Source organism: Dermacentor variabilis, chromosome 6 (assembly GCF_050947875.1).
Source record: "Dermacentor variabilis isolate Ectoservices chromosome 6, ASM5094787v1, whole genome shotgun sequence".
Classification (NCBI taxonomy): domain Eukaryota; kingdom Metazoa; phylum Arthropoda; class Arachnida; order Ixodida; family Ixodidae; genus Dermacentor; species Dermacentor variabilis.
Window position 1 is genome coordinate 88,313,287 of NC_134573.1, and position 23,672 is coordinate 88,336,958.

At 45.7% G+C, this 23,672-nt stretch overlaps 1 protein-coding gene across 1 annotated transcript in view; it reads right to left on the bottom strand.

Moving 5' to 3' along the window:
• Nucleotides 1-5,291: 5,291 nt before the first annotated feature.
• The window catches only part of sim (bHLH transcription factor single-minded), a 107,925-nt gene continuing 89,544 nt past the window's right edge, over nt 5,292-23,672 (bottom strand). The window contains exons 4-10 of the mRNA XM_075694405.1: nt 23,269-23,358; nt 22,020-22,131; nt 20,784-21,069; nt 17,256-17,362; nt 11,927-12,074; nt 6,306-8,125; nt 5,292-6,269 (exon numbers count right to left, since the gene is read on the bottom strand). Of these exons, the coding sequence (XP_075550520.1) occupies nt 6,871-8,125; nt 11,927-12,074; nt 17,256-17,362; nt 20,784-21,069; nt 22,020-22,131; nt 23,269-23,358 (1,998 nt within the window). The 3' untranslated portion in view covers nt 5,292-6,269; nt 6,306-6,870. The remainder of the gene's footprint in view (nt 6,270-6,305; nt 8,126-11,926; nt 12,075-17,255; nt 17,363-20,783; nt 21,070-22,019; nt 22,132-23,268; nt 23,359-23,672) is intronic.

Below are 23,672 nucleotides of genomic sequence, written 5' to 3' on the forward strand. Positions count from 1 at the left end.
CTGTGCCATCATGGTTATCTTTGACATAGCAGAGTTCTACGAACATAGAACCCTCAAGTACAAAATAAATGTTGCTATACCTCCATAAAGTCTCTGTGGAATCCTTGTCAGGATGAAATTTGCTGGAAAAAAATGATGGTTTGGAGTCCATATGGCCGGTATTCACAACTCGTGTACGAGAACCTTACCAATGTGCTCATAAAGAAATACCTATATATGCAATCATTACGTTCCACTCATACTCTTATGATACCGAAAGAAGGACAACAAAGAAATTTTACAGGGAGCAAAATATCTCGCTGCGAGGGATGGAACTAATGCAAACGACATGGGGATAACATTTACTTTCTAAGATATGAGGAAGACGTGCACTTGCACACGTCATGTGTTTCGTGAAACGCATAAACGGTGGCATCCTAGAGAAAGTGAACGAGTGGCACAAGAAAGGAGGCTCAGCCGAGTGTGTCGGAGGATGGGCTGGAATCATCAGCTTAGGAGTGGCACAGGAGAGGTTTCACAGGCGCCGGACTGGGCGTATTCGGGAGAATCCGTCATCCTGCAGCGAACCTGAAATCTACTGATAAATATGATGTGTTGTACACATTCGATGCCCAAAGTAGTGAACACGCTACACTTGTGGTTAGACCATTTGTCGGTACTCGTTCAGAGGTTTCTATAAAGACTTCGGCGTTGCAAAATATCCGATGTTGAGATAAACAGCGCTCCTCACACAATCCCCTAGTGACGACGAAGCTTCATCTTGACCTCCGTAAGTAGCCCGGTACGGCCATATGCTATTTTAGACGGGGCCTCTCCTCGGCGTATGGCAAGGCACGGTGTGGTTGTTCATTTTATACGCTGCTCGAGACCAAAGACGTGGACTTCGATAATATGCACTTGCTTTTTGTTGCACCTCTTTGATGCCTTTTGATGGTTCTACGGGCTAAGACGAATATATTATTCTAGAATGAACTGAATTAAATCGTAGCGTAAAAAAATTTACTCCCGCCGTGGCTCTGCAGGTCATGGCACTGCGCAGCTAGGCACGAGGTCGCGGGTTTGATTTCCAGCGGTGGTGGTCGCATTTCGATGGGGACGAGGCGCAAAAATAACCATGTATGGTGCATAGGGCCCATGCTAATAAACCCCAGGGCGTCGAAGTTAATGTGTAGTTCACTGCGGCACACGTCATAAACAGATCGTGGTGTTGGCACGCAAAAGCCCAGAATTAATTTTTTTTTAAATGTTTTAACCTGTTGCACACTACAGTTCAAGTGAAGTTTCCACTGGAGTACCGAGAATAGATACATAGCTCATCTACTTCTATACGAAGCTTGTGTCATGCTAAGCGCATTGCGCTTGTGTATATAAGAGCTTGTGGTTACAAAAGTCATACTCGGATTGGATCTAAAGAAAGCGTTTGATAACATATGCCACAATGCAATACTAGAAGAACTTTCTAACTTAAGCCTAGGGCATAAGATATACAGATATATTACGGATTTTTTTTCCGGCAGAACTGCTACCCTGAAGATCGGAGGATACCAGTCGAACAGTATGAACGTGGACGACACACGCCTCAAGGATCGGTGCTATCACCCGTATTAATCAACATCGCACTCACTGGGATCCCGGAAACACTCGAAAACATCGCGCACCTACACCACAGCTTATATGCGGATGATATAACGCTAAAGGTGACGGGTGGCAGCGATGGCGAAATCCAGCAGACCCAGCCGGAAGCAATAAATAGTCACGGCATACGTGGAGCCAAGAGGACTCTTTTGTTCCCCGGATAAATGAGCTTCTTCTGATCAAACCAAAATATCACAGACATTCGCAAGCCGCTAGCCAACCACGAATCGCTTTGGAAACAAAAGGTGTCCCGTACCCCAGGTCTCATGCCTAAGGGTACTGGTATTGTACATGCAAAGTAAAAAAAAAACCGCAGCAATTCAATGCTTAAATACATACACGGCACACTTGTGCCGGCTTATTTTGAGAATCGCTACCAGACACACGGGCATGAAAGAGCGATATGGTTAGACTGGTACCAGCCTTTATCACCTCAGGTATAGCGTATAGTGCGCCATTCTTGAATTTCGCTTATACCGAGAAACACATGATTGACATAATAATAAGTAAAGTATTAAAACAAACATTACACCTTCCTCCAAGCACAGCAAATGAAAAGCTATCAATACTAGAATTACACAATACACTGGACGAAGTTATAGAAGCGCAGAGAACATCACACTATGAATACCTAACACATACGAAGACAGGATGGACAATGCTAAGCAAGCGCACAATACAATACCAGAGGCGAATTAAAGAAAAGAGAGCTATTCCATCGGACCTCAGGAACACCTTCGTAATCACCCCCCCCCCCCGCCACCATAAAGAACATGCACCCAAACCATAACGCTGAGCGACGGAAAGCAAGAGCTCAGACTCAGCAAAGTGATCAAAGACGCTGAGCATGGTGTCTATGTTGATGCTGCAATATATCCGTCACAACCAGCCATGACCTTGACAGTGACGATGCATGTCAGTGCACGATGCATGATGCAGTGGTTGATGCGTGTGCTAAACCTATTGGAGCCTCTTCGCCTTCTTATGGGTGTTTGGTGCGTACGGAGCTAACTGCTGCGATATCCATTTTTATACCCGTAACAACTGTCAAGGTCATCGCTTGTTGTGACGGGTACAAAAATGGATATCGTAACAGCTAGCTCCGTACGCACTAAACACCCACAAGAAGGCAAAGTGGCTCCAATAGGTTTAGCACACGCATCAACCACCGCATTATGCATCGTCACAAGCTCCAAAGCAGCTGTAAGTAATTTCATTACACCAAAGGACTTATATGACCTCAAGCATACTGAAATCTCATTGGAACACATCCTACCTGCACAAGAACTGCTCGACTGATCTGGATGCCAGGCCATGCAGGGGTAATTGGGAACAATGCTTCGCACTATGCTGCCCGAGCAAGTACCAGCCGGGAGAGCCACTTGCGTCGCCCATCTATCTCCGGACGGCAAATCCTCAAAGAGACCCAAATAGAACTTTGCTCCCCAGAACATAAACCAAGTCAAGAAAGAACAGTTTCCCAATAGAAACAAATGGAAGATGGAATGACTGCTTACGCCCAAATCCTCGAATTCTATCGAAACGATCACTACGAATACCTTCCTCCTGACAAATCATTAAACAGACGCCAATCAACTACATGGACACTTCTACAAAGAAGCACGTTCCCTACACCACTACTCATGCATCGAATACACCCAGAATCATACTCCCTGACACTGTAAAACGTGCGATGCACCACGTGCAGACTTTCATCACAATATATAGGCTGCCCGTCAGTTACAAACAATAGTAGATGCAGCATAAACCATAATTCCAAAATAAAGACCCCTGAGCAGTGGGATGCTACACTGATCAGCGAATGCCCAGAAGAACGGCTCTGGGCTGTCCGGCTGGTGGAGGACACCGCTACGGTTGAAGGCCTGGCCTGGATCTGACGGGAAGGGGAGCTTTGCGGGGCTAGCCGCCCGGTCCCTCCATTCCCCTTTCCAACCCAGCAGGGACTTTTCAAGAAATGTTTTATCTCTCTCTTTTGTGTATATAACGATGCAGGTGTATCATGAACAGTCACCGTTCATCGAGATGCGGCTTTCGTATGCTAGCGCATGCGCATCGTAACGCACAGATGCAACTGAACGCACAAACGGCCGTTGTAATTCGAAAGACAATGTCGCTGTGTAACCTCTTGAATTTTTGGTTTACCAGAGAGAGAGATAGAGAGAGAGAGAAAGAGAACTTTATTCCGGAAATTAAGATTATTGAGGCCGTAGAGTGGGTCCTCAGTTGAGGACTGCAGTGGCCACAGCCACGCACCGGACCTGGTCGAGGAGGCTCAGTTGAGTCTCCAGGTCAATCTAATCGAGGATGGCTGCGCAAGGCTCACGAAAATAATCTTGTGCTAATTGGGGCGAATTTGAATTTTGGGGCCGAAATTTGCACTTTCTTGTAATGTGGGGCAAGGAAGATCCTTGTATTACATTGTATATCTGTTGTGACTCGTATATCGAGCTGGTCTATAAGTATATCTCCGCTTGCAGCTTGTTGCGTTCTTCTGCTCTGAAGTTGCTTCTGGTGATGAGCATTGGCCTTCATTGTTCGAAGTTGGCAGCCATGTTTAGCGGAGTTTGGATACTGAAAGCTGTGTCGTGTGTGTGCGCGCTCCTACGATCCCGCTGCTGAGTCCTGCTGCTTGTCTGTTCGATGCACCGGCAAAAGACATTGCAAGCTGTGGCTTTGTAAATTTTAATGCGATTAATGCACTCTGGGAGCTTCACCGATATTGCATCGTGTGTTATATCTGTGCATATGTAGCCTGTTCCACGTTAATTAGGGCCACTACATTGGTGCAAATTCCGGTGCGTGTGCTACTGGATATGTGCCTGAAAAGGCAACTTGGGAATAGACAGCTTGGGCCTTTGATATGTCAAACTGGGCATGTAAACATTCTCATCCAATGCTCCAGAAAGAGTTTGTGCCACTGGTTAGGTGCACGGATACACAAGTTGAACAAAAGGCAAGCAGTGCAGAAGTCGGAAACAGAAAAAAATGCAGGAAACTACAGAGAAGCAAAAGAGTTGGCATTAGGAATAGCCGAGTGTGGCCAAGGAAGTGAAGTTAATCACATGGGACAAGAGCATGCATTGAGTGATGAGCATTGAGAAGGAAAATAATATCAGCAAAAGAAAATTGAAGAAGTTGGCTACGTGGAAGTGAAGAATTGCAATGCGGTGTGTCCCTACTTTACTTCAATGCTGGTGGCATTGAAGTAAAGTAGGGACACACCGTAGGGGGGATGACACACCGTAAAGTAGGGGGATGAAGACTGCCCGAAGTTTTGTTTACTGAGCTAAGCAGTTTGTCTGTTCAACAATCCGGCAAAAGACTTGGCAAGCGGTGCCTCTGTTGATATATTTCTGCGCTGAGCGATCACGCACACTGTATCCGGCTCTGTCCGTGCTATCTCAAAAGCGTCACATTCGAGCACTTCTGCAAAATAGTCAAACTATGAAAGAAATTCTCGTCATTAGTTGTGTTTATGGCCCTACCTCTCTGACAGAAGGAGAAAGAAAGGGAGGCTGACTAAAACTGTAGCATTAAATAAGATGAAAGTGACGAAGTAAACAGGGAAACACACAACACAATTTTCCTGAGGAGTTAGTGTGTCTTAGACACAGGCATAGCTGTTTTCTTTATTTCAAGACTTTTTCAACTTCACTTGAAGTGAACCGAGTATTCCACATTAAATTAGAACAGCAGGTGCTGGAATTGACTCTTTACGTACAGGTACTCAAGTATTCATACTCAAAATCCGTGCGCGCGCACATTCACCGGAAATGAAGCAAGCCTTTTTTTCCCGATCTTTTCTCCTGGGGAAGAAAACAGTAGGAAACGGACCTGCATGAGAAAGGGCAGGGACAAATTTCAACGACAGTCATTTCGTTTCGTGGCTTGCGTGGCATGGTAAATGCCTTTGACGGGGTTATACCAGCAGAACAACAATGCCTCCATGATCACATGAAGCGTAGGGAGACCGTGATATGCTGTATCGACGGCAATGTCTGTTATGACGAGCATGGTGCCCTTGGGAAAATCAAGTTTACGGGCAACCGATTACAATTAGTGTGAGGCGCCAAAGTTATTTTACTCATTTTTGGGCACTAAACTCGTTGCGACGTTTACTACGCTCGCCATCTACTCGAAAAAATCTGCATTTTATCAGAGTCACATAATACACTATTTGTCAGCAATTTTTCCCGCAGAGCATGTTAGGTACCATGCTTTCTTCTTTTAGGCAGCGTCGGGCTTTATATACTGTTTGCTTATTTTTGGAAGGAGTTGACTTGATGGCAAGAAATAGGAAATGTTTTATATTTATCTATCACTCATTGACTTACACGTCATGCCACATGTGGGCATTATGTCCCTTAATAGTTTGCTTTTTACTTTATTGACTCCATTTTTTTTTCAATGGCGTTTCCCTCACCACTCTTTTGCACAAGCCGAGTAACATCTACGTGGTCAGACAAACGCTGGCGCAGAAATTAGCTTTTTAATAGAAAGCTTTCTCTCTCTCGCTGTCCACCTTCTACTTTTTACTCGACATATATCAAAAATCAAGGAGTGCTTTATCTGCTTGAAAGCTTGAAGTTCTGGTACAAACGCTACACATGAACCTAATACCCATCATGGTACAAACGCTACACATGAACCTAATACCCATCAGTTATCAATGTGTTTGATGTGCACTGCTGCTTAACCGAAACCTGGAGTCGAACAGGTGCACATGGACTTCAGTGTGGTAGCAGTTCTCGTAAACCATGCGCATCGCTCATCGAATTTTAGTCTTATGGTGAATTACCCTGTCCTCTTCATGCAACCACTGACTTCGCATGGGCTAAATCACATTATCGTTTTGTACGAGTAAAGTAAGCTTTGCAGATCTTTCTTCATTATGAAGCAGCAAGTAATTTACAGATATATTTTGTCAAAGCTAGGCTTACTCGCTAGTGCATTGAATGACAAAGCGTATACTGCACTAGGAAGCCTTGACGAAAACAGGTACACTTTATAGTCATGGCTGGCTTGCTCATGCACTCAAGTGAACCTGATCACGGACCAAGCGCTAGTCTTGACATATACGCTGAAATGTCTGTCTTTGTCTATGCCGACATCGCTGAAAACACGTATCCTGTACAAGTGTACAAATAAATTCCCTCGTAGCTTCAAGTACTCTGCACACATTCCATTCACAAACCCGTACACGCTGCCTAGGTGTTAGTGCACAAATCCATTCGACACGTGGTACTGCTGCGCGTCCACAATGACACTGGCATATCCCGGTGCTTGTCTGTTTGAAGCACCGGCAAATGACGTTGCAGGTGGCGCGGGTGTATCATGCCGGTAGGCCATGTGCGCAACCTGTCCACGTTCGCACGAAGGCAGCAAAAAGCGTGCAGCGCTGTCGTAGTCTGCACCCACGAGTCTCTGACCATACAGAGCGAATACATCCACGGGAGGCTCGAGTGCCTCGTAGGCGTCGACGGAAGTCTTGAGCAGGTCACCACTCGGCGATGGTTGACCTTCGACCACTGCACTCTGGTAGCTCGTCGTGGGCTGGAGAGCCACGGCACCGCCCGAGTGGCCGGTGTCTTCTAGCGGGAGCACCACTGGCACAGGCGTTTCGGATCCCGACTTCGTGTTCGCCGCAACGGGAGAACCATCGAACGCACTCCTGCTGGAGCAGGGTGACCTCCTCGTAGAGGACGGCGGCTGGGAAACATGAGGCAGCGCTTGGATACCTTCCAGATCTGATTCTGACAGCGTAGAATCGGAGTGGGTGCTGTAAGGCCTGTGCTGAAAGAGGGATGAGCTCGCGGGGCTGGCGACCAGGTCGTGGGCCGATCCACTACTACGAGAACAGGACGACGACGACAGGGTGCCCTCCTTGACTGCGTAAAGGTCGGCGCATTGCAGTAAGGAACCCGGCCGTGACGAAGATCCATTCAAGCCATTGTCTTCACTCGTGTCTACTCCGAGGGTTCCACTGCAATCTGCATAGCCAGGATAGCTGTCCATGTCCGTTCTAGTCATGTAGCGTTCTTCTGGTATCGTTGCGTAGCCGGAAGTCGTTGCTGATGCGGACCTTGTCGGCTGAGAACAGCAGCCAGTGGTGGCGTCAGCTTGGGGCAAGCCGTACGGAGCTACCCAGCGGTCTTCGGCAAACGGAAGCACGTAGGCTGACAAGAACTCGCCACCATAGGGTGCAGCTGCTGCCGCTTCGTAGCAGGTCTGACTGCCGGGACCTGAAGTGCTACCGCCGTTTGAGCAGGCCTCAGCTGTAGCGACGTTGCAGTAGTAGGGCGACCTCCTACATTTTCCCTTGGAGGATTTTACTTTATTTGGCACAGGTTTGCTAGTAGATGGCGGCACTGATGTTGGAACGACCTCAGTGCTGGAATAGCTGGTGCAGGGTGATGGTTTTGTCCTGGTCTGATGTATCTGTAGTTGAATATCCTGCGCTTGAGGCTCACTGCATAGAGGAAAACAAAAAGTCACCGTTAACTCGGACTATTCTACACTCATACGCCGCGGAAGCTTAGTGGCTATGGAGTTCCGCTGCTGAGCTCGAGATCCTGGGTTCAATCCAATTAGGGCGGAATGCAAGAGCGCTAGTGCACTTTGATTTAAGTAGGCGTTAAGGAATCCCAGGGGCTCGAAATTAATCCGTGCACTATGGCCGACCTCATAATGAGTTTTGGCACGTGAAAATTCATAATTCAATTTATTGTTCTCCATTTCTTCAATATACCATCACAAAGGAACGCTCTGTGTTTTGTTTGGTAAGGTATTCAGAATGCGCCATTACGCGGACGCACTGTAACTATTTAAGGGCGTCACTCGTAAGGTAAAGAGTGAGAGAGAGAGGGAGAGAGAGAGGGGGGAGGGATATGGATATAAGGAAGGCAGGGACGTTAACCACACAAGAGTCCGTTTGGCTAGCCTACGCTAGGAGAACGGAGAAGGGGAAGAGAAAGAAGGGAGAGAGAGGGGTATAGGGACGTGAACAGACATGACTACAGAGTCAAAGGCGCTCGAACAAAGCACACGTTCTCAGAAAGCACAAAAGTGCTGTTACTGCTTTCTGAGCGATGATCGGTAGGAATGTGTTCGGGTATTGTCTGTTCCCTCAGAGGATGGTCATTTAGTTTCCTGAATGCGTTGGACATGGATTGTCTTTGTGCTTCGAATTGAGGACAGCGGCACAATAAGTGGTCAATGTTCTCCTCGCATCCACAAACATCACATGCAGGACCCTCAGCCATTCCAATTATTGCTGAATAAGGTTTTGTGACGGCTATTCCCAGCCACAACCGGCGCAGAAGAGACGCTTCGCGTCGGTGAAGTCCGACCTTAGTTCAGAGTTGCGGCGAAGGGTTGCACGGACTGCACGTCTGTGCAGGCTGTTGCGCTTTGTATTGGGTATTCGACTCAGATAACGACAGTGTGCGTGCTAGAATGTGAAGCTGTCTCGCAGCGTCGGTCCTTGAAAACTGAATGGGAACACAGTGGTCTTCTTGGATTGACGTCCGAGCTACCTTATCTGCGCCATCATTTCCAATGATACCGCAGCGACCTGGAGTCCATTGAAAAGAGATAAGATGGCATTTTCCTCTTAAGTGATGGATGAGTTCTAATATTTTGCATATCAGCTGATCATCAATTCCGTGCCGGAGAAACGACTGTACACGTTGAAAGGCCGGCGTTGAATCGCAGAAGACTGTCCATTTTCCAGGACTCTCTGTATTTATCACAGGAAACGCACCGCGGAGAGTCGCGAGTTTTGCAGCTGTGGACGTAGCGATATGGAAAGTCTTGAACCGTTGGCTTATTCTCATCGTTGGCTCCCGCTGTGGTTGTTTAGTGGCTATGGTGTTGGGGTGCTAAGCGCCAGGTGGCTGGATCGAATCCGCGCCACGGCGGCCGCATATAGACGGAGGCGAAATGCGAAAATAGCCGTGGACTGAGATTTAGGTGCACGTTAAAGACTCCCATGTGGTCAAAATCTCTAGAGTGTGCCACTACGGTGTGCCTCATAATCAGATTGTAGTTTCGGCACGTAAAAGCCCATAATTTCAACAATTTAATTAATTGTTGGTATAACTTCAGCGCCACAACTAAGGCTTAATATGCCAAACTTTCTACTCTATGCAGCTCAACATCACTTTGTTGAGCCGCTACTTAATCAGGGAAATATGCAATGCTATTTTTTGCTGCATTGCGCGACACATTAACCCTTACACGAGCTTTTATCTGCACGCAAGGAATAATGTCATTAACTACCTTAAAAATCATGTCCCGATTCATCAATCTTTATCCTATATTAGGTAGGTGAACTTCGATACATCGATTGTAGAAGTAGATCTTCGACCGAGAGCTGCGCTTAAAGCTGAAAGTGTTTCTGTCTTAATTTTGAATTAGTTGGCATTTTGCTTCACATATGCGGCTTCTATGATCATAACAACGAAGTAGCAATAAATTTAGCATGAAACTCGAGCTATAAAGTGCAGGAATTCTTGTAAAGTGTTCGAAATGGCTCAGGATGCCGGAACTCGTTTGATGTCAGAAGTATAGTAGAAGCAACGTTAAGTGGATGTCGTCTTGTTTGCTGAATGTGAGAGGATAACTCGGTGGTGCTGGGAAAGCAGAAGGGAAGGTCGTTAGCCTCCTGCATGTCTCGGAGATACCGGTCATGTTGTGTGCGAATAAAACGCATCCCGTTTCTCATGTGTAACTTAAAATTTGTATTTCTGACAAGCTGAAGACAATCTTCTTTTCCGCGAATTAATTCGCAACACAGAATTGGACTTTTTTGCGAACTTGAGGCGTTTTGAGTGTGTCTATCTATCCATCTAGCCTTCTACGCTGGTGGGGCTGGCGGTGCCTACCGACTTCAGCTGCTTAATATGTGCTCATGTTCGCGCTGTCGGCGTGGTCGCGGCAACGCCGTCATTCGAGCTCCGTCATTCAACTCTCGCCTTTGATTCTCGCATACAACCTGTGTTGAGCCACCTTGCGCGCGTAAGGAGATAAGGCTGGGCCGGCTGCGGAACACCGGAAGGTGGTTGTCTCCTCACGAGCAGCGATTCAAAGGCAACTTTCCCACCCCGTGCATGCCAACCCTACTCCTGACGCCCACAAAGAAGCTCTTGGAAGTCCGCAGCTTCGTCGAAAAATGCGTCAACTCGGACATTGTACTCCTCGGAGGTTTACTTGAGCAGCTCGAGGATGGTGCACTTCTGAGGCACTACTAGTAGCAGAGGAAGGGGAACGTGTGTTCGCAATAATCGAGCAGCTAGGCAAGCCTACATTCTCTCTGACCCTCAGTATGTTTGAGCTCCACAATGAGGGCCTGCTCGAAGTCATCGAGAGAGTCTAAGAGCAGCTCGACGCGCGCAGCCTCAGGGTCGATGCCATGGCCAGCTACTTGCAAAATTCTCTCAAGAAGTTCGATTCCCACTGTAAGTGGGATCTGAGTTTTTCTTTAAAAAACGGCATAACCATAAAAATTATAAAGAAAATGTCTAACTTCCGTGTAATGTGTTGGCGACACGCAATATACACGATGAATAGTGCGAATTCGAAGTACTGAATGATGGGTGAGTTGATATTCCATACTGACGAAGAATAGCGCCCAAAATAAGGGACAAGACAGACACACGCACAACACGAGCGTCTTTCCTGTTTCTTTTTTGTCCCTTGCTTTATGCGCTATCTGTCAGTATGAATGGTGTGTTGGCTATGAAACATGATAAGCAAAATGAACAAGGTAGTTCTAGACGGACCATTACGGAATTCCACTTGTTGCCTTTTGAAAACAACTGCCCCTATTCATCAAGATACTAGCGAAAGGAGCAAGCAGTACGAAAGAAAACCGTTGTGATAGACTGATGTTATTGCTACTGCACCACATGGATGCGATGGATTTAACTTCATTTAAGCCATTGGCGATGTGGTTTTCTTGAAGCGATACACCACAGCCATAACAACATCACTTATGCTGACAACAGTTGTGGGCCCTCCTCTCTCCATATGTGAACTCATTTGCGTTCATCATCGCTTTTGGCGTCATTTTGAGCTGCCGTTATTATTAGAAGTTATCTGAGCAGCAGGATTTTTTAATGAATCATTTCTCATTTATCTTTAGCTCTTCACATTAACTATGTTCGCTGTCTACAGCAGTAGAGATTTGAGACGCGAGCACACAAAAAGCATTCCCAAACAGGGATGAGGCTGCTACAATTAAAACCCAGCGAAGAAGTGGCGAACATACCTGAGGACGTAGTTGACGCTGACGATGCAGTGAGGCCTTGATGAGCGGCTGTTATGCACAATGGTTGCGTAGCTCTGCATCCATACCCAGCCGCCCTCTTTAGAGAGGAAACGGTAATACTTGGTGGTGACCTGGCCCTTGAGAAGCACTGCGTTTGAGATCAATTGATGGTTACAGTGGCTGCCACGTCAGACGCCTATGAGCATTAATCTGTTCATGGTGTCCACGAAGCAATATTAGTCGCATAAGAAACTCGGTGTATTTCGAAGCAACGGGGTCAATGTTGAACCAGTTGGTACACTACTCGAAAAGTGAAAATGTGAAATTGTACACACGCCGTCCGGGAGCCAGGTGACAACCATCATGACAGGCTTCAGTTGTTAGTTACAGCCTCGTCCCGTCGCCTTCATTTTTGTTTTATGTGGGCTCCCTCACTGGTTTTTACCTCTCAATCGATGGATTTTGAGCTATGGTGTATCCTTTTACAGGTTATTTGCTGCGTGAGTGGGTTCACTATATACGAACAGGAAAGTGCACGGAGGAAGTAGAATGCGCCGAGACCAAAACGGGGGCCAATAAGTTAGAAGCCATGTCATATTTACATAGTACACCGCACAACGTAAAGCACAGCGTAAAGCAACGTAAAGCTACACCGCTCGAGGAAGCCTTTGCAGACGTCTTGCACGAAAAGACAAACGTGCCAAGAGTATCTGTGTCAAGGAGGGAACTATCGCATTGGAAGAACTGTGCAGTGGATGTCAAACATTTGATTTTAATATTTTGTGCCAGTGTCTACGCCAACCGGACAGGCATGAATTAGATGCTGGTTGAGCACAGTAATCTGCTTCTGACGGGTACAGGTGTAAACTTTCTATTGTATTGCAGCAAGTGCAGTGCATCATTAAGGAGTGTGCAATAGAAGTCAGTGGTAACTCCGTTTGGCAGGACACCAGTAAGCTATCGCAGGAGACGAAAGATCTGATCAAGAAACGCCAATGTGTGAAAGCCTCTAAGCCTACAGCTAGAATAGAACTGGCAGAACTTTCGAAGTTAATCAACAAGCGTAAGACAGCTGACATAAGGAAGTATAATATGGATAGAATTTAACATGCTCTCAGGAACGGAGGAAGCCTAAAAGCAGTGAAGAAGAAATTAGGAATTGGCAAGAATCAGATGCATGCGTTAAGAGACAAAGCCGGCAACATCATTACTAATATGGATGAGATAGTTCAAGTGGCTGAGGAGTTCTATAGAGATTTATACAGTACCAGTGGCACCCACGACGATAGTGGAAGAGAGAATAGCCTAGAGGAATTCGAAATCCCACAGGTAACGCCAGAAGAAGTAAAGAAAGCCTTAGGAGCTATGCAAAGGGGGAAGGCAGCTGGGGAGGATCAGGTAACAGCAGAATTGTTGAAGGATGGTGGTCAGATTGTTCTAGAGAAACTGGCCACCCTGTATACGCAATGCCTCATAACCTCGAGCGTACCGGAATCTTGGAAGAACGCTAACATAATCCTGATCCATAAGAAAGGGGACGCCAAAGACTTGAAAAATTATAGACCGATCAGCTTACTGTCCGTTGCCTACAAAGTATTTGCTAAGGTAATTGCAAATAGAATCAGGAACTCCTTAGACTTCCGTCAACCAAAGGACCAGACAGGATTCCGTAAAGGCTACTTAATAATAGACCATATTCACACTATCAATCAGGTGACAGAAAAATGTGCGGAATATAACCAATCTTTATATATAGGTTTCATTGATTACGTGAAAGCATTTGATTCAGTCGATACCTCAGCAGTCATGGAGGCATTGCGGAATCAGGGTGTAGACGAGCCGTATGTAAAAATACTGAAAGATATCTATAGGGGCTCCACAGCCACCGTAGTCCTCCATAAAGAAAGCAGCAAATTCCCAATAAAGAAAGGCGTGAGGCAGGGTGATACTATCTCTCCAATGCTATTCACACCGTGTTTACAGGAGGTATTCAGAGACCTGGATTGGGAAGAATTGGGGATAAGAGTTAATGGAGAATACCTTAGTAACTTGCGATTTGCTGATGATATTGCCTTGCTTAGTAACTCAGGGGACCAACTGCAATGCATGCTCACTGACCTGGAGAGCAAAGCCGAAGGGTGGGTCTAAAAATTAACCTGCAGAAAACTAGAGTAATGTTTTACAGTCTCGGAAGATAACAACAGTTTACGATAGGTAGTGAGGCACTGGAAGTGGTAAGGGAATACATCTACTTAGGACAGGTCGTGACTGCGGATCCGGACCATGAGACTGAAATAATCAGAAGAATAAGAATGGGCAGGGGTGCGTTTGGCAGGCATTCTCAGGTCATGAACAGCAGGTTGCCATTATACCTCAAGAGAAAAGTTTATAACAGCTGTGTCTTACCAGTGCTCACGTACGGGGCAGAAACCTGGAGGCTTACGAAAAGGGTTCTACTTAAATTGAGGACGACGCAACGAGCTATGGAAAGAAGAATGATAGGTGTAATTTTAAGGTATAAGAAAAGAGCAGATTGGGTGAGGGAACAAACGCGAGTTAATGATATCTTTGTTGAAATCAAGAAAAAGAAATGGGGGGCATGGGCAGGACACGTAATGAGGAGGGAAGATAACCGATGGTCATTAAGAGTTACGCAATGAATTCCAAGGGAAGGGAAGCGTAGCAGAGGGCGGCAGAATGTTAGGTGGGCGGATGACATTAAGAAGTTTGCAGGGACAACATGGCCACAATTAGTACATGACCGGGGTAGTTGGAGAAGTATGGGAGAGGCCTTTGCCCTGCAGTGGGCGTAACCAGGATGATGATGATGATGATGATGAAGTGCAGTTGATAACCGAATTTCACGCGCGTGCCGATTCTGTCAAAGGAAGGAGCCAACCGTCGGAGAAAAATTTGTGAAGCCTTTCACGTAAAAAAAAAACTGCAGAATGATTCGCGCGTACCGAATTTCTCAATCCACTCAGAGATAACAAGTTGGTGTTTTTAGATAAACTACTGCAATCACCCTGCTGGTGTGTGGTAGGCTTTCGGTTGCCGAGTTGTTCGGTTGGCGCATGCACTGTAGTGTTGCATTTGTTAATCCGATGATTAAACTGCAGTTGTTTAGACAGGCGTTTGTCTGGCCTATATCTTCTATTTTGTGTTTTCATTTTAGCATTGCTCGTGCCTCCTCGCCTGTATAGTACATGTCACTAACTTTTCTTAACCTAGCTATTATTGTTTCTTATTGTTGTTATTATTCCCGCCTGAAGAAAAACGCTTAAAGCCTTCTTAAAAGTACTTTTATGAAAAGTTTGAACATCCATTTTCAGTTTCACACCATCCGCTACTACAAGCTGAACTTTGTGGGCTTCGTACGAGAAAGTGAATAGCACGTTTTGTACAAACTTATGTTAGCCTGTGAATCTTTGTTTTCAATGCGAATATTACTACCACACTGTATGCAGCCGCTGGAGTTTTTTTAATGCACAACTTCGTTAGGAGTTCCGTGTGCATAGCGTTGCTTTCTCTGTAAGATACGGTGACACGCCAACGTATTTTATATGCCGTGGGCCGACCATACACGACATCAGAATTTGTGAGGCTTTGGCGTCCCTTTTCTGTTTAAGAATTCAGAATTAGTATGTTGCAAAGTCGCGACAAGTGCGATAATAGACTAAGAGCTTTTGCAGGAGAACAAATTTTCGACGTGTCCCTAAGGGCAATGTATATATACATGTATATATATCAGTATATATACATGAATGATATTGTAAACATAGATTGTTCAGCCAAACTTATCGTTTTTGCTGATGATACGAGTGTATTTTTTGCACACGAAGATAGTGACCAGTTTATTCAAACAAAAAATCATTTATGAAAGAAGATATATGACTGGACCTGCTCCAACGAGCTAGTAATTAATGCAGAAAAATATACCAAGGCGGTTATTTTGCTAGCAAGAGGTACGCAACTGCATGTAACTCCTTCTCTATATCTTAAGAAACGAGGTACCCGGTGTCGATAGTCGCTAAAATTGACACGGCAGGAAAAGCGCCATGAAAGAAGATTTGCGAGGCCACAACATTCATACGCAGACAGATTACCAGCGAAGCTGTTTAGACTGCACACATGGGCTGCATAAATTATGAAATCATACATTTTTTTCGCATACGACACCACACTACACCGACACAAGCGCCACCGCAGTCACTGCACCTCGTGTACATCTGCCGCAACCGCTGCTGCAGCCGCGCCGGCACCTCCGCCTCGCGTGACGTCATAACCACAGAGTGCAGTCCACGTGCGCAGGCGCCGTCGCCACATTCTTTTCCCCTCTCCCCCTATCCGTCTCCATTGCTGCAGCACTATCGCCACACTCTTTCCCCCTCTCCCCTACGCTTCTTCATTACAGCATCACTGCCACCTCCAACCGCGGGACGTTATAACCACAGAAGCGCAAGCCACGTGCAGAGGCGCCATCGCCACGCTTTTTGCCCCCCTGCCCCAAATGGTCGACTGCGCGCGCATGCCTGTCCACGAATGTGACGCAAACCGCCCAGGCTACCCCCTCTGGGAACGTATGCGGGGGATGCATACGGGTGCTGCAGCTAAACAACTTCGCTGTAATAGCCTGCATTGACGGAACTTTTCATACGCTCGCGTGCTGCATGATTGGCCATCGCCACGGAGTTGTCACAATTAATCTGGGGCGATGCACTACCGCATCTCTAACAGACCCGGTGTTGCTTTCCCACATTAAGGTCAATCAATCAATCAATCAATCAATCAATCAATCAATCAATCAATCAATCAATCAATCAATGAAAAAAGGCGTCCACACTGGCTCACTCGCACCCATGCACAAGCAGTTTCAGGTTCTCTACACACAGGTAAGACGTGCTAGCGCGGTATGTATTGAGCACATACTATAAAAGCCAACATAAACATGTCAGCGCCACAGATGCTACTGCTAAATTAAGGAACAGCTGAACAGCAGAACATAGAGCATGCAACTGAAATAATCACCGTTAGAATCTTCACTAGTAATGTAGGTCACTTGTGTGAAAAAATACACTACTGGTTTACCTTTGGAGCAAAACTGTTTGCTCATTTTTGTTAATATTTACTTTATTTATTTAGCACTCTTATTTGTTCTTTTCTTCCTTTCTTAATTTCATTACAGTCATCCACACCTTAGTGGCAAGCTCTACAAGTGGTAGCGCTGGCTGTACGCATTAAGGTATGTCGTTCTCTGCTGCCGACGAAGTCGTATTCATTACCAGTAGCAATTGTTATACACTGTCAATAAAAGGAACTTTTTTCTTACGTGTGTGGTGCGAGTAACGTATGTGCAGACAGTCGAAGCCGTGTATGTAGTGGTAGAGTGTCTTTTCGATGAGGTCTTGAGGCTCGTAACCCGTCAATGGTGCCACTCTGTCGTACATGGGAGGATATGTTAAGACGTCAGTATATAATGCTATCGATGGAAACTAATACAGCATGGTATACTTAAGAGCTGACACTAAGAAAAAAAAAGCACGGGCAGCATCTATTAGACAAAATATTTGCCGTGATATAGTGTATTACGTCTGTGCGTTCTAGATTAATATTCAAGTGTGGTTCCTCAGCTCTACCCTGCCGCTACGTTTGTTTTGTTTGATTTTGCTGCTACTGTAGCTACAGCTATCCAGAGCCCTAGAGGACATATTCTCTTCTTATCTTCTGTTTTGTTTTCTCCTTATCTGTTTTATCCCTTTCCCATCAACTAGTACCACAGTACCCAAGTACCCAATCAGATGGTTAGTTAGGTTTACCCCTCTGCTTTTCATCTCTTAATTTCTTTTTCTCTCTCTTCATATACTTCCGGCGACAGGTTATCTTTTCGGCTACTTTAATTTGCGATATCGCCATTGTTTTTAACATTTCAATTCCAACCACAGCTAATTACCCGTGTGCTTTCCTTGGCTTCATTGCCTACGTGCTTTATATGGTCGTAATTAACGAAAATCGAGCCTCTCTGTTTGCTTTCTCCTCGTTCATTCATAGCTAGGGTCTCGAATCTGGCAGCATTGATGCCATCAGGTTGCATACGAGGCTTTATTAGACACATTCCTGCTGTCCTGAGTTCGAGTGTGACGTGACTCTATCGGGCAAAATAGGGTGTTCCACATTCGCCCGCCATGGCTCTGAGTGGCGCTGGCTAACGCTCGCAGGGCTAGATCTAGTACACATAAATACGCAAATTAGTGGATGGCTTGAAGGCTGTCGCAGTAACACAATTGTTAGTGCGTCGCACGCGTTATGCGATGGTTGCGGGTTCGTCTACTTCCATTTCCCCTTTTCTTTCTGCCTTTTCTTTTCAATTACAGCTCATTACCTGTAGGCTTTCCTTGGCGTCATTGCCTGCTTGCTTTATATGGTCTTAACAAAAATACAGTCCCTCTGTTTTCCTTTCCCGAGTGTTTGTGTATATATATATATATATATATATATATATATATATATATATATATATATATATATATATACTGTATTGAATTATGGGGTTTTACGGGCCAAAACCACTTTCTGATTATGAGGCACGCCGTAGTGGAGGACTCCGGAAATTTCGACCACCTGGGGTTCTTTAACGTGCACCTAAATCAAAGTACACGGGTGTTCTCGCATTTCGCCCCCATCGAAATGCTGCCGCCGTGGCCGGGATTCGATCCCGCGACCTTGTGCTCAGCAGCTTAACACCATAGCCACTGAGCAACCACGGCGGGTTATATACTGTATGGTGGGACAAAAGCGAGAAGTTGCATGCAGCGCAGACTTCAAACTGCTGAACTTTGCTTTGACAATTGCAAAATCTCCCCAAAAGTGGATCAGTGTCCAACTATATACGTTTCTTTGAGCACTTACAGATCAGGATCGTTCAAATTGTGAGTTTTCCTAAAGCGCGAATGCTAAAAAATAGCCTTCAAATATCGAATTAAATACAGGATATTATTGATTTCAAAACAAAGTAAAATACATAGCTCGTGTGGAATTCTTTTGGTTAATAAAATATGGTTTATTTAAATTGTTTGGTATATGCACGTAATGCCGCCCCGAAGTACATGACCGGCTAAGTGGGGGGTCTAAATGAGAAACAACAACCTTTTGTTGTCTGCTGCAACAAGACGATGACAGTAATGAAATAAAGGGAACAGCATGTAATCAAACGCGCACAGTGTTCAGCCGGTTGACTGACAGAAATGTGATACGATGGCAATGCAACATTGTTTTTAAAAGCCGTAAATTTGGCAATAAGGTTAAAAAAGAAGTTGTTTTACCTCCATCAAGACAATACCTTTATACTGTGTGTCACAGCTAACGTTAGCCAAGCGGTTCAACGAAAAAAAAAAAGAAGAATGAGAAAACACAATGCAAGGTACAATTATAAGACCTATGATGTTCGGTCATCAGTCTTCTCACAAACGAACACCGTAGGTCTTAACATTGTATCTTGCACCGTGTTTTTTTCTCCCTTTTTTCCGTTGAAGAGCTTGGATAACGACAGCTGGGACACCCCGTATAGGCTGCCTGAAAGATGGGCATTCTGATTGAATGACTGAAAATTGTTCAACAGAATTTATCTGACCCGTGCATTCGCTCAAGAACTGGTGTCTCTGCACGAAGGACCACTGGGCTTGCGCAGAAAATTAGTTCGAACAGTACCGGAAGACCAACTCAAGGCAATCCAGCAGGCCGAAGATGCCGCCAGGGCCCAAGGGCTCGAGGCCGTCATTTAGGTAGAGGCCTAGGTCTCAAATCTGCTGTGCACAAATGAAGTTCATTCCTCTTCCTCCAGCCCTGACTTGTACAGAACTCTCTCCTAGAGACTCTAACACATTTTGTGATTCCTGATATTCCAACAGAAATAACTTTTCGACGATTCCGAAAAGTTAATTCTCGAATTGAATAAGAACGGAATAGCAATTCGCATTCCAATATTCGCATAATTCTTTTAAACTAGATTTACGTGCTGATTTACGCGTTCTGTACGGACGCAAGGTGACAATAATTTTTTTACCTACCCACAAAAAATATCAGAACGCATGAAAAATGAACGTACTTGTTCTGTTGATTCTGTGTTGTGGACTCTATCACGGTGGCTCACGAGTAACAAAGGAAAGAAAGCATCCGAGCACTTCCTTGACCACTGATTATGCAAGCGAAAGAAAGAAGTGAAATTGGCTTCTGGTGGGAAACACGTATAACTTTCGCATACTCTTCCGATTAAATATGTGCGCTAGCAATTTATCTGGGATTAAAAGAACCAATCGGGATTAGGCGTGGGCGAGAGGTTGATCACGTCTGAGGACAACTTTCCGCGGGAATAATTGAAAAGCTACGGACGAAGAACTTGCAAAAAACTGCAAAAAACTGCTCGTGAAAAGAAGAAACGAAAAAAGAAACTGCTACGTTCTCCTTCGTGTTTCTATAGGCTGGAGAAAAGAAAACAAACATTTTGCTTACAACAGCAATAAAGAAAGAAGACGAAATACGACACTGGTTGTTCAGTTTAACCAATTTGTTCTCCTTTTCTCATCTGCGTTTAGGCAAATGCAAAACCACTGCTTGTGGCAGTTACGCTAGTTCAGTAGTTCAGAAACTGAGAACACTCTCACAACTCTCACAACTCTGCTGGGCTACTTTGCGCAGGAGACCTGCCCCTGTAGCTCTCCCTCTATTGTCACAGAAAGTTGTCCGCGAGTATAGCTCTGGGTCCTTTCACTCGCGATTGACAGTGCAGTGACGAGCGGAACCTGGCAACGCATGCGTCTTTTAGCAGCGCGGCTGCGGTACGGCGAGAAGAATAGAGCCAGACCTTGCGTCGAGGAAGATGAGCTTGAGGTCGAGCGACGCGCGGAACATGAACATATTGGCGTACATCTTGATCTCGGTGATGGCGGACGGCGGCAGGGAGTGTCCGACGGCGACGAGGCCGAGGTTCTGGTAGCATCCGTCGTAGGGCGCCGCGTCCATGGAGTAGTGGCGCACCTTGACGTAGCCGCTGCAGTGGATCACCTTGTAGCCGCCCGCCGTGAGACCCGCGTTGCGCTTGGCTAGCACGCACTTCATGCGCACGAAGAAGGAACGGTCCACTTCCAGCTCTGCACGTGGGTGTTTGCGGTGCATTTGAGGGTGAATTGGCAGCGAGAGAGAAAATTAAACAAGAGCGCGTTGATGTAGCACTTTTTGGCACGCGGCTGATCGTTGCAGCCATTCTTATTACACTGCAATGCGCAAGCGATGACATGGAAACACACACAGCGACATGACCGTCATGCGCGGGATCCGCGTCGAACATAGTTGACCTGAGTGAACCTGAGTCGAACATAGTCCTGTACTCGATATGTGCTAATGGTCGCTAAACACGAACAGCGTTCTTGGCAGACACCAATGCAAGCTTTGCTCAAGTCTATTCCAACCGCGCGTTATATCCGGTCAGTTCTTATTTCGTTTACTTCGAACAACCGCGTATGCTGGATACGGCTCCTCCATATTTGCAGGTGGCATGTCCTGTCTAATCTCCATCTGTATCCTACAAATGTAGCTCTACAGTATCCATTGTGCTACAAATGTGCTACCGAATACGTTAGGGTTCCTATTAACAGTTTCGAAAATGCGCCCTTGTAATAGTCCGGGACAAAATTGACTTTCGCGTGCCACCTCATCGAACAGGATCTAAAGGCCAGATAAAGCGTGATAGTTTCGGCCGAAGGCTGAAGCATTGGCCGCGATATGAATGCTTAGCGCTGCGCTTTGCTACCTTGTTTCAGTCCTCTACTCTAGCATTCACCCACAGGGCTGTTTGCACCGCGAAACATGCAAGGCGGTAGAATGAGCATGTGCCATGTAAAGAGGCAGTGCATAGTACAAAATATCCAACGAGAGGCTCCCTGGGTGTCGCCATATTGGTTTGTTGACTGTGGGTAGCTTACACGAGCTTGCTCAGAAGCATATTACAAAGAGTTCCGACAGTTAAGCTTTAAGATTATGCTTTTAAATATAGCATATGTTTTCGCGCACTGGTGGCGGGACGTATACTCGTAGACCGTACCCTGGGCGCTGTGCGGGTGCGGCAGTGCACTTTGTAACGTGAGCACGGCGGTCATTTCGTCGTGGTCGGCCGGGTGGATGTACTCGTAGATGCTGTTGCCCGTCAGTTCCACCTGCACGAACAATGAATGGCCCTTAAAAGGAATAAAGCTATTTCTTGTGCATAAGCTTTCTTAATGGCGCTGGATGAACCGTGGCCCCAAAGGCACCCTGTTCTTTGCCATTGAACGGTTGGACGTTAGTGTACGAGCTGCGCTTGGCGTAATGTTTTCACTCTGCAAGATTGTGCTTTGTTATTTTTTTAGCTGTTTACGTGGCGCTTTAGCAGTCGATTGCATCGCAAACTTGCACAAGTATTCATGTTGCGCAATTCGGAGACTTCTTATACATGCTCTCATTTGTTGTGCGGAAACCAACTGCATATCTTCTTGGAACTGTGTCCATCCATGCCTATAAAAGAACGTCTGCTTATTTTCCCGTTTTTTTTTCCGTGAGTGTACTCTCCTGCTCTTCTGCTGCCTTACGTAAGCTTTTGAGGTTTTGTGTAGCACATCGCCTTCACCGGAAGGGATGTGCGTTGAGCCCTTCGTGCCTGGCTTGGGTGCACAGCAACAAATGCTTGAGCACTTGGTTTTAGAACGGCCAACGTTCGGCATTAGTCGCTTTGTGGTACTGAGCAAGTTCCAGCAACTTGGGTCTTTCTTGAATTGTGCTTCATGAATTCCTATTTACGCAAGGCGTGGCGTGAGTCTCACAATGCTGTGCTAGGATTTTGCTCAACTACAGTACTCTACTCTTGTCACCGGTGCTCGAACTCTATGACGTGATGTGGTACGTGTATTCCCCTGGTATGTTATTTTTCTTTGCTAACTTCGTTCTTCTTTTCTCTCATTTCCAAGCATGGGGGCGTGGTGGCCCTTTCAAGAGACAATAGGCGGTCTGCTTTTCTCTGTTTATGCGTGATGTCGAAGCATATTTACATGGTCAAAATCAATAATATTTATGACCCAACGAAGTTACCCGCGAGCAAGGTTTTGCCTACGTTAGGTTTGTTCAGCATTTATATAAAATTAATTATTTCAATAAACATGACATTTATGGTAGACTATGTAACAATGCTAAATACCATAGAAAATAAATGACTTTACTGTGTTGCGCAACGAAACGTTACAGTGGGAATGTTTCATCACTTGCAAAATATGTGATAGCGTTACTAAAAAAAGTGGTTATCGCCTGGGAAGCGTGCTCACCTGCGAGAGACCAAGGTGCACCGATGCCGTCTCTGAGATGTACATGATCTTGCCATCGGGTGCCACCACGAACACGAAGCCATCAAGGGTCTGCTGCGGCAGCATCACAGATACCAGAACAATCGAGTCAGCATGTGAATGAAGCACACTTAGACGTCTACATCTATCCTGGCTTTTTTCGAAATAGTATATTATCCCGCGTGTACTTATACATTTCTTAAGTTCGTATTTTTATCATTCTGATGAATGTCGTACAACTAGAACAAAGTGTTCGTTTCAATTAGAGTAAGAAATATTGGGCTCCTTGGAAAGCTGTTCTATTAGGTTTCAGTAAGAGTGTCCAAAGCTCTCACAATGTTCCACCAAATTTTCAAACAGAATGCATTTGTTTTCTTCCTCCGTGA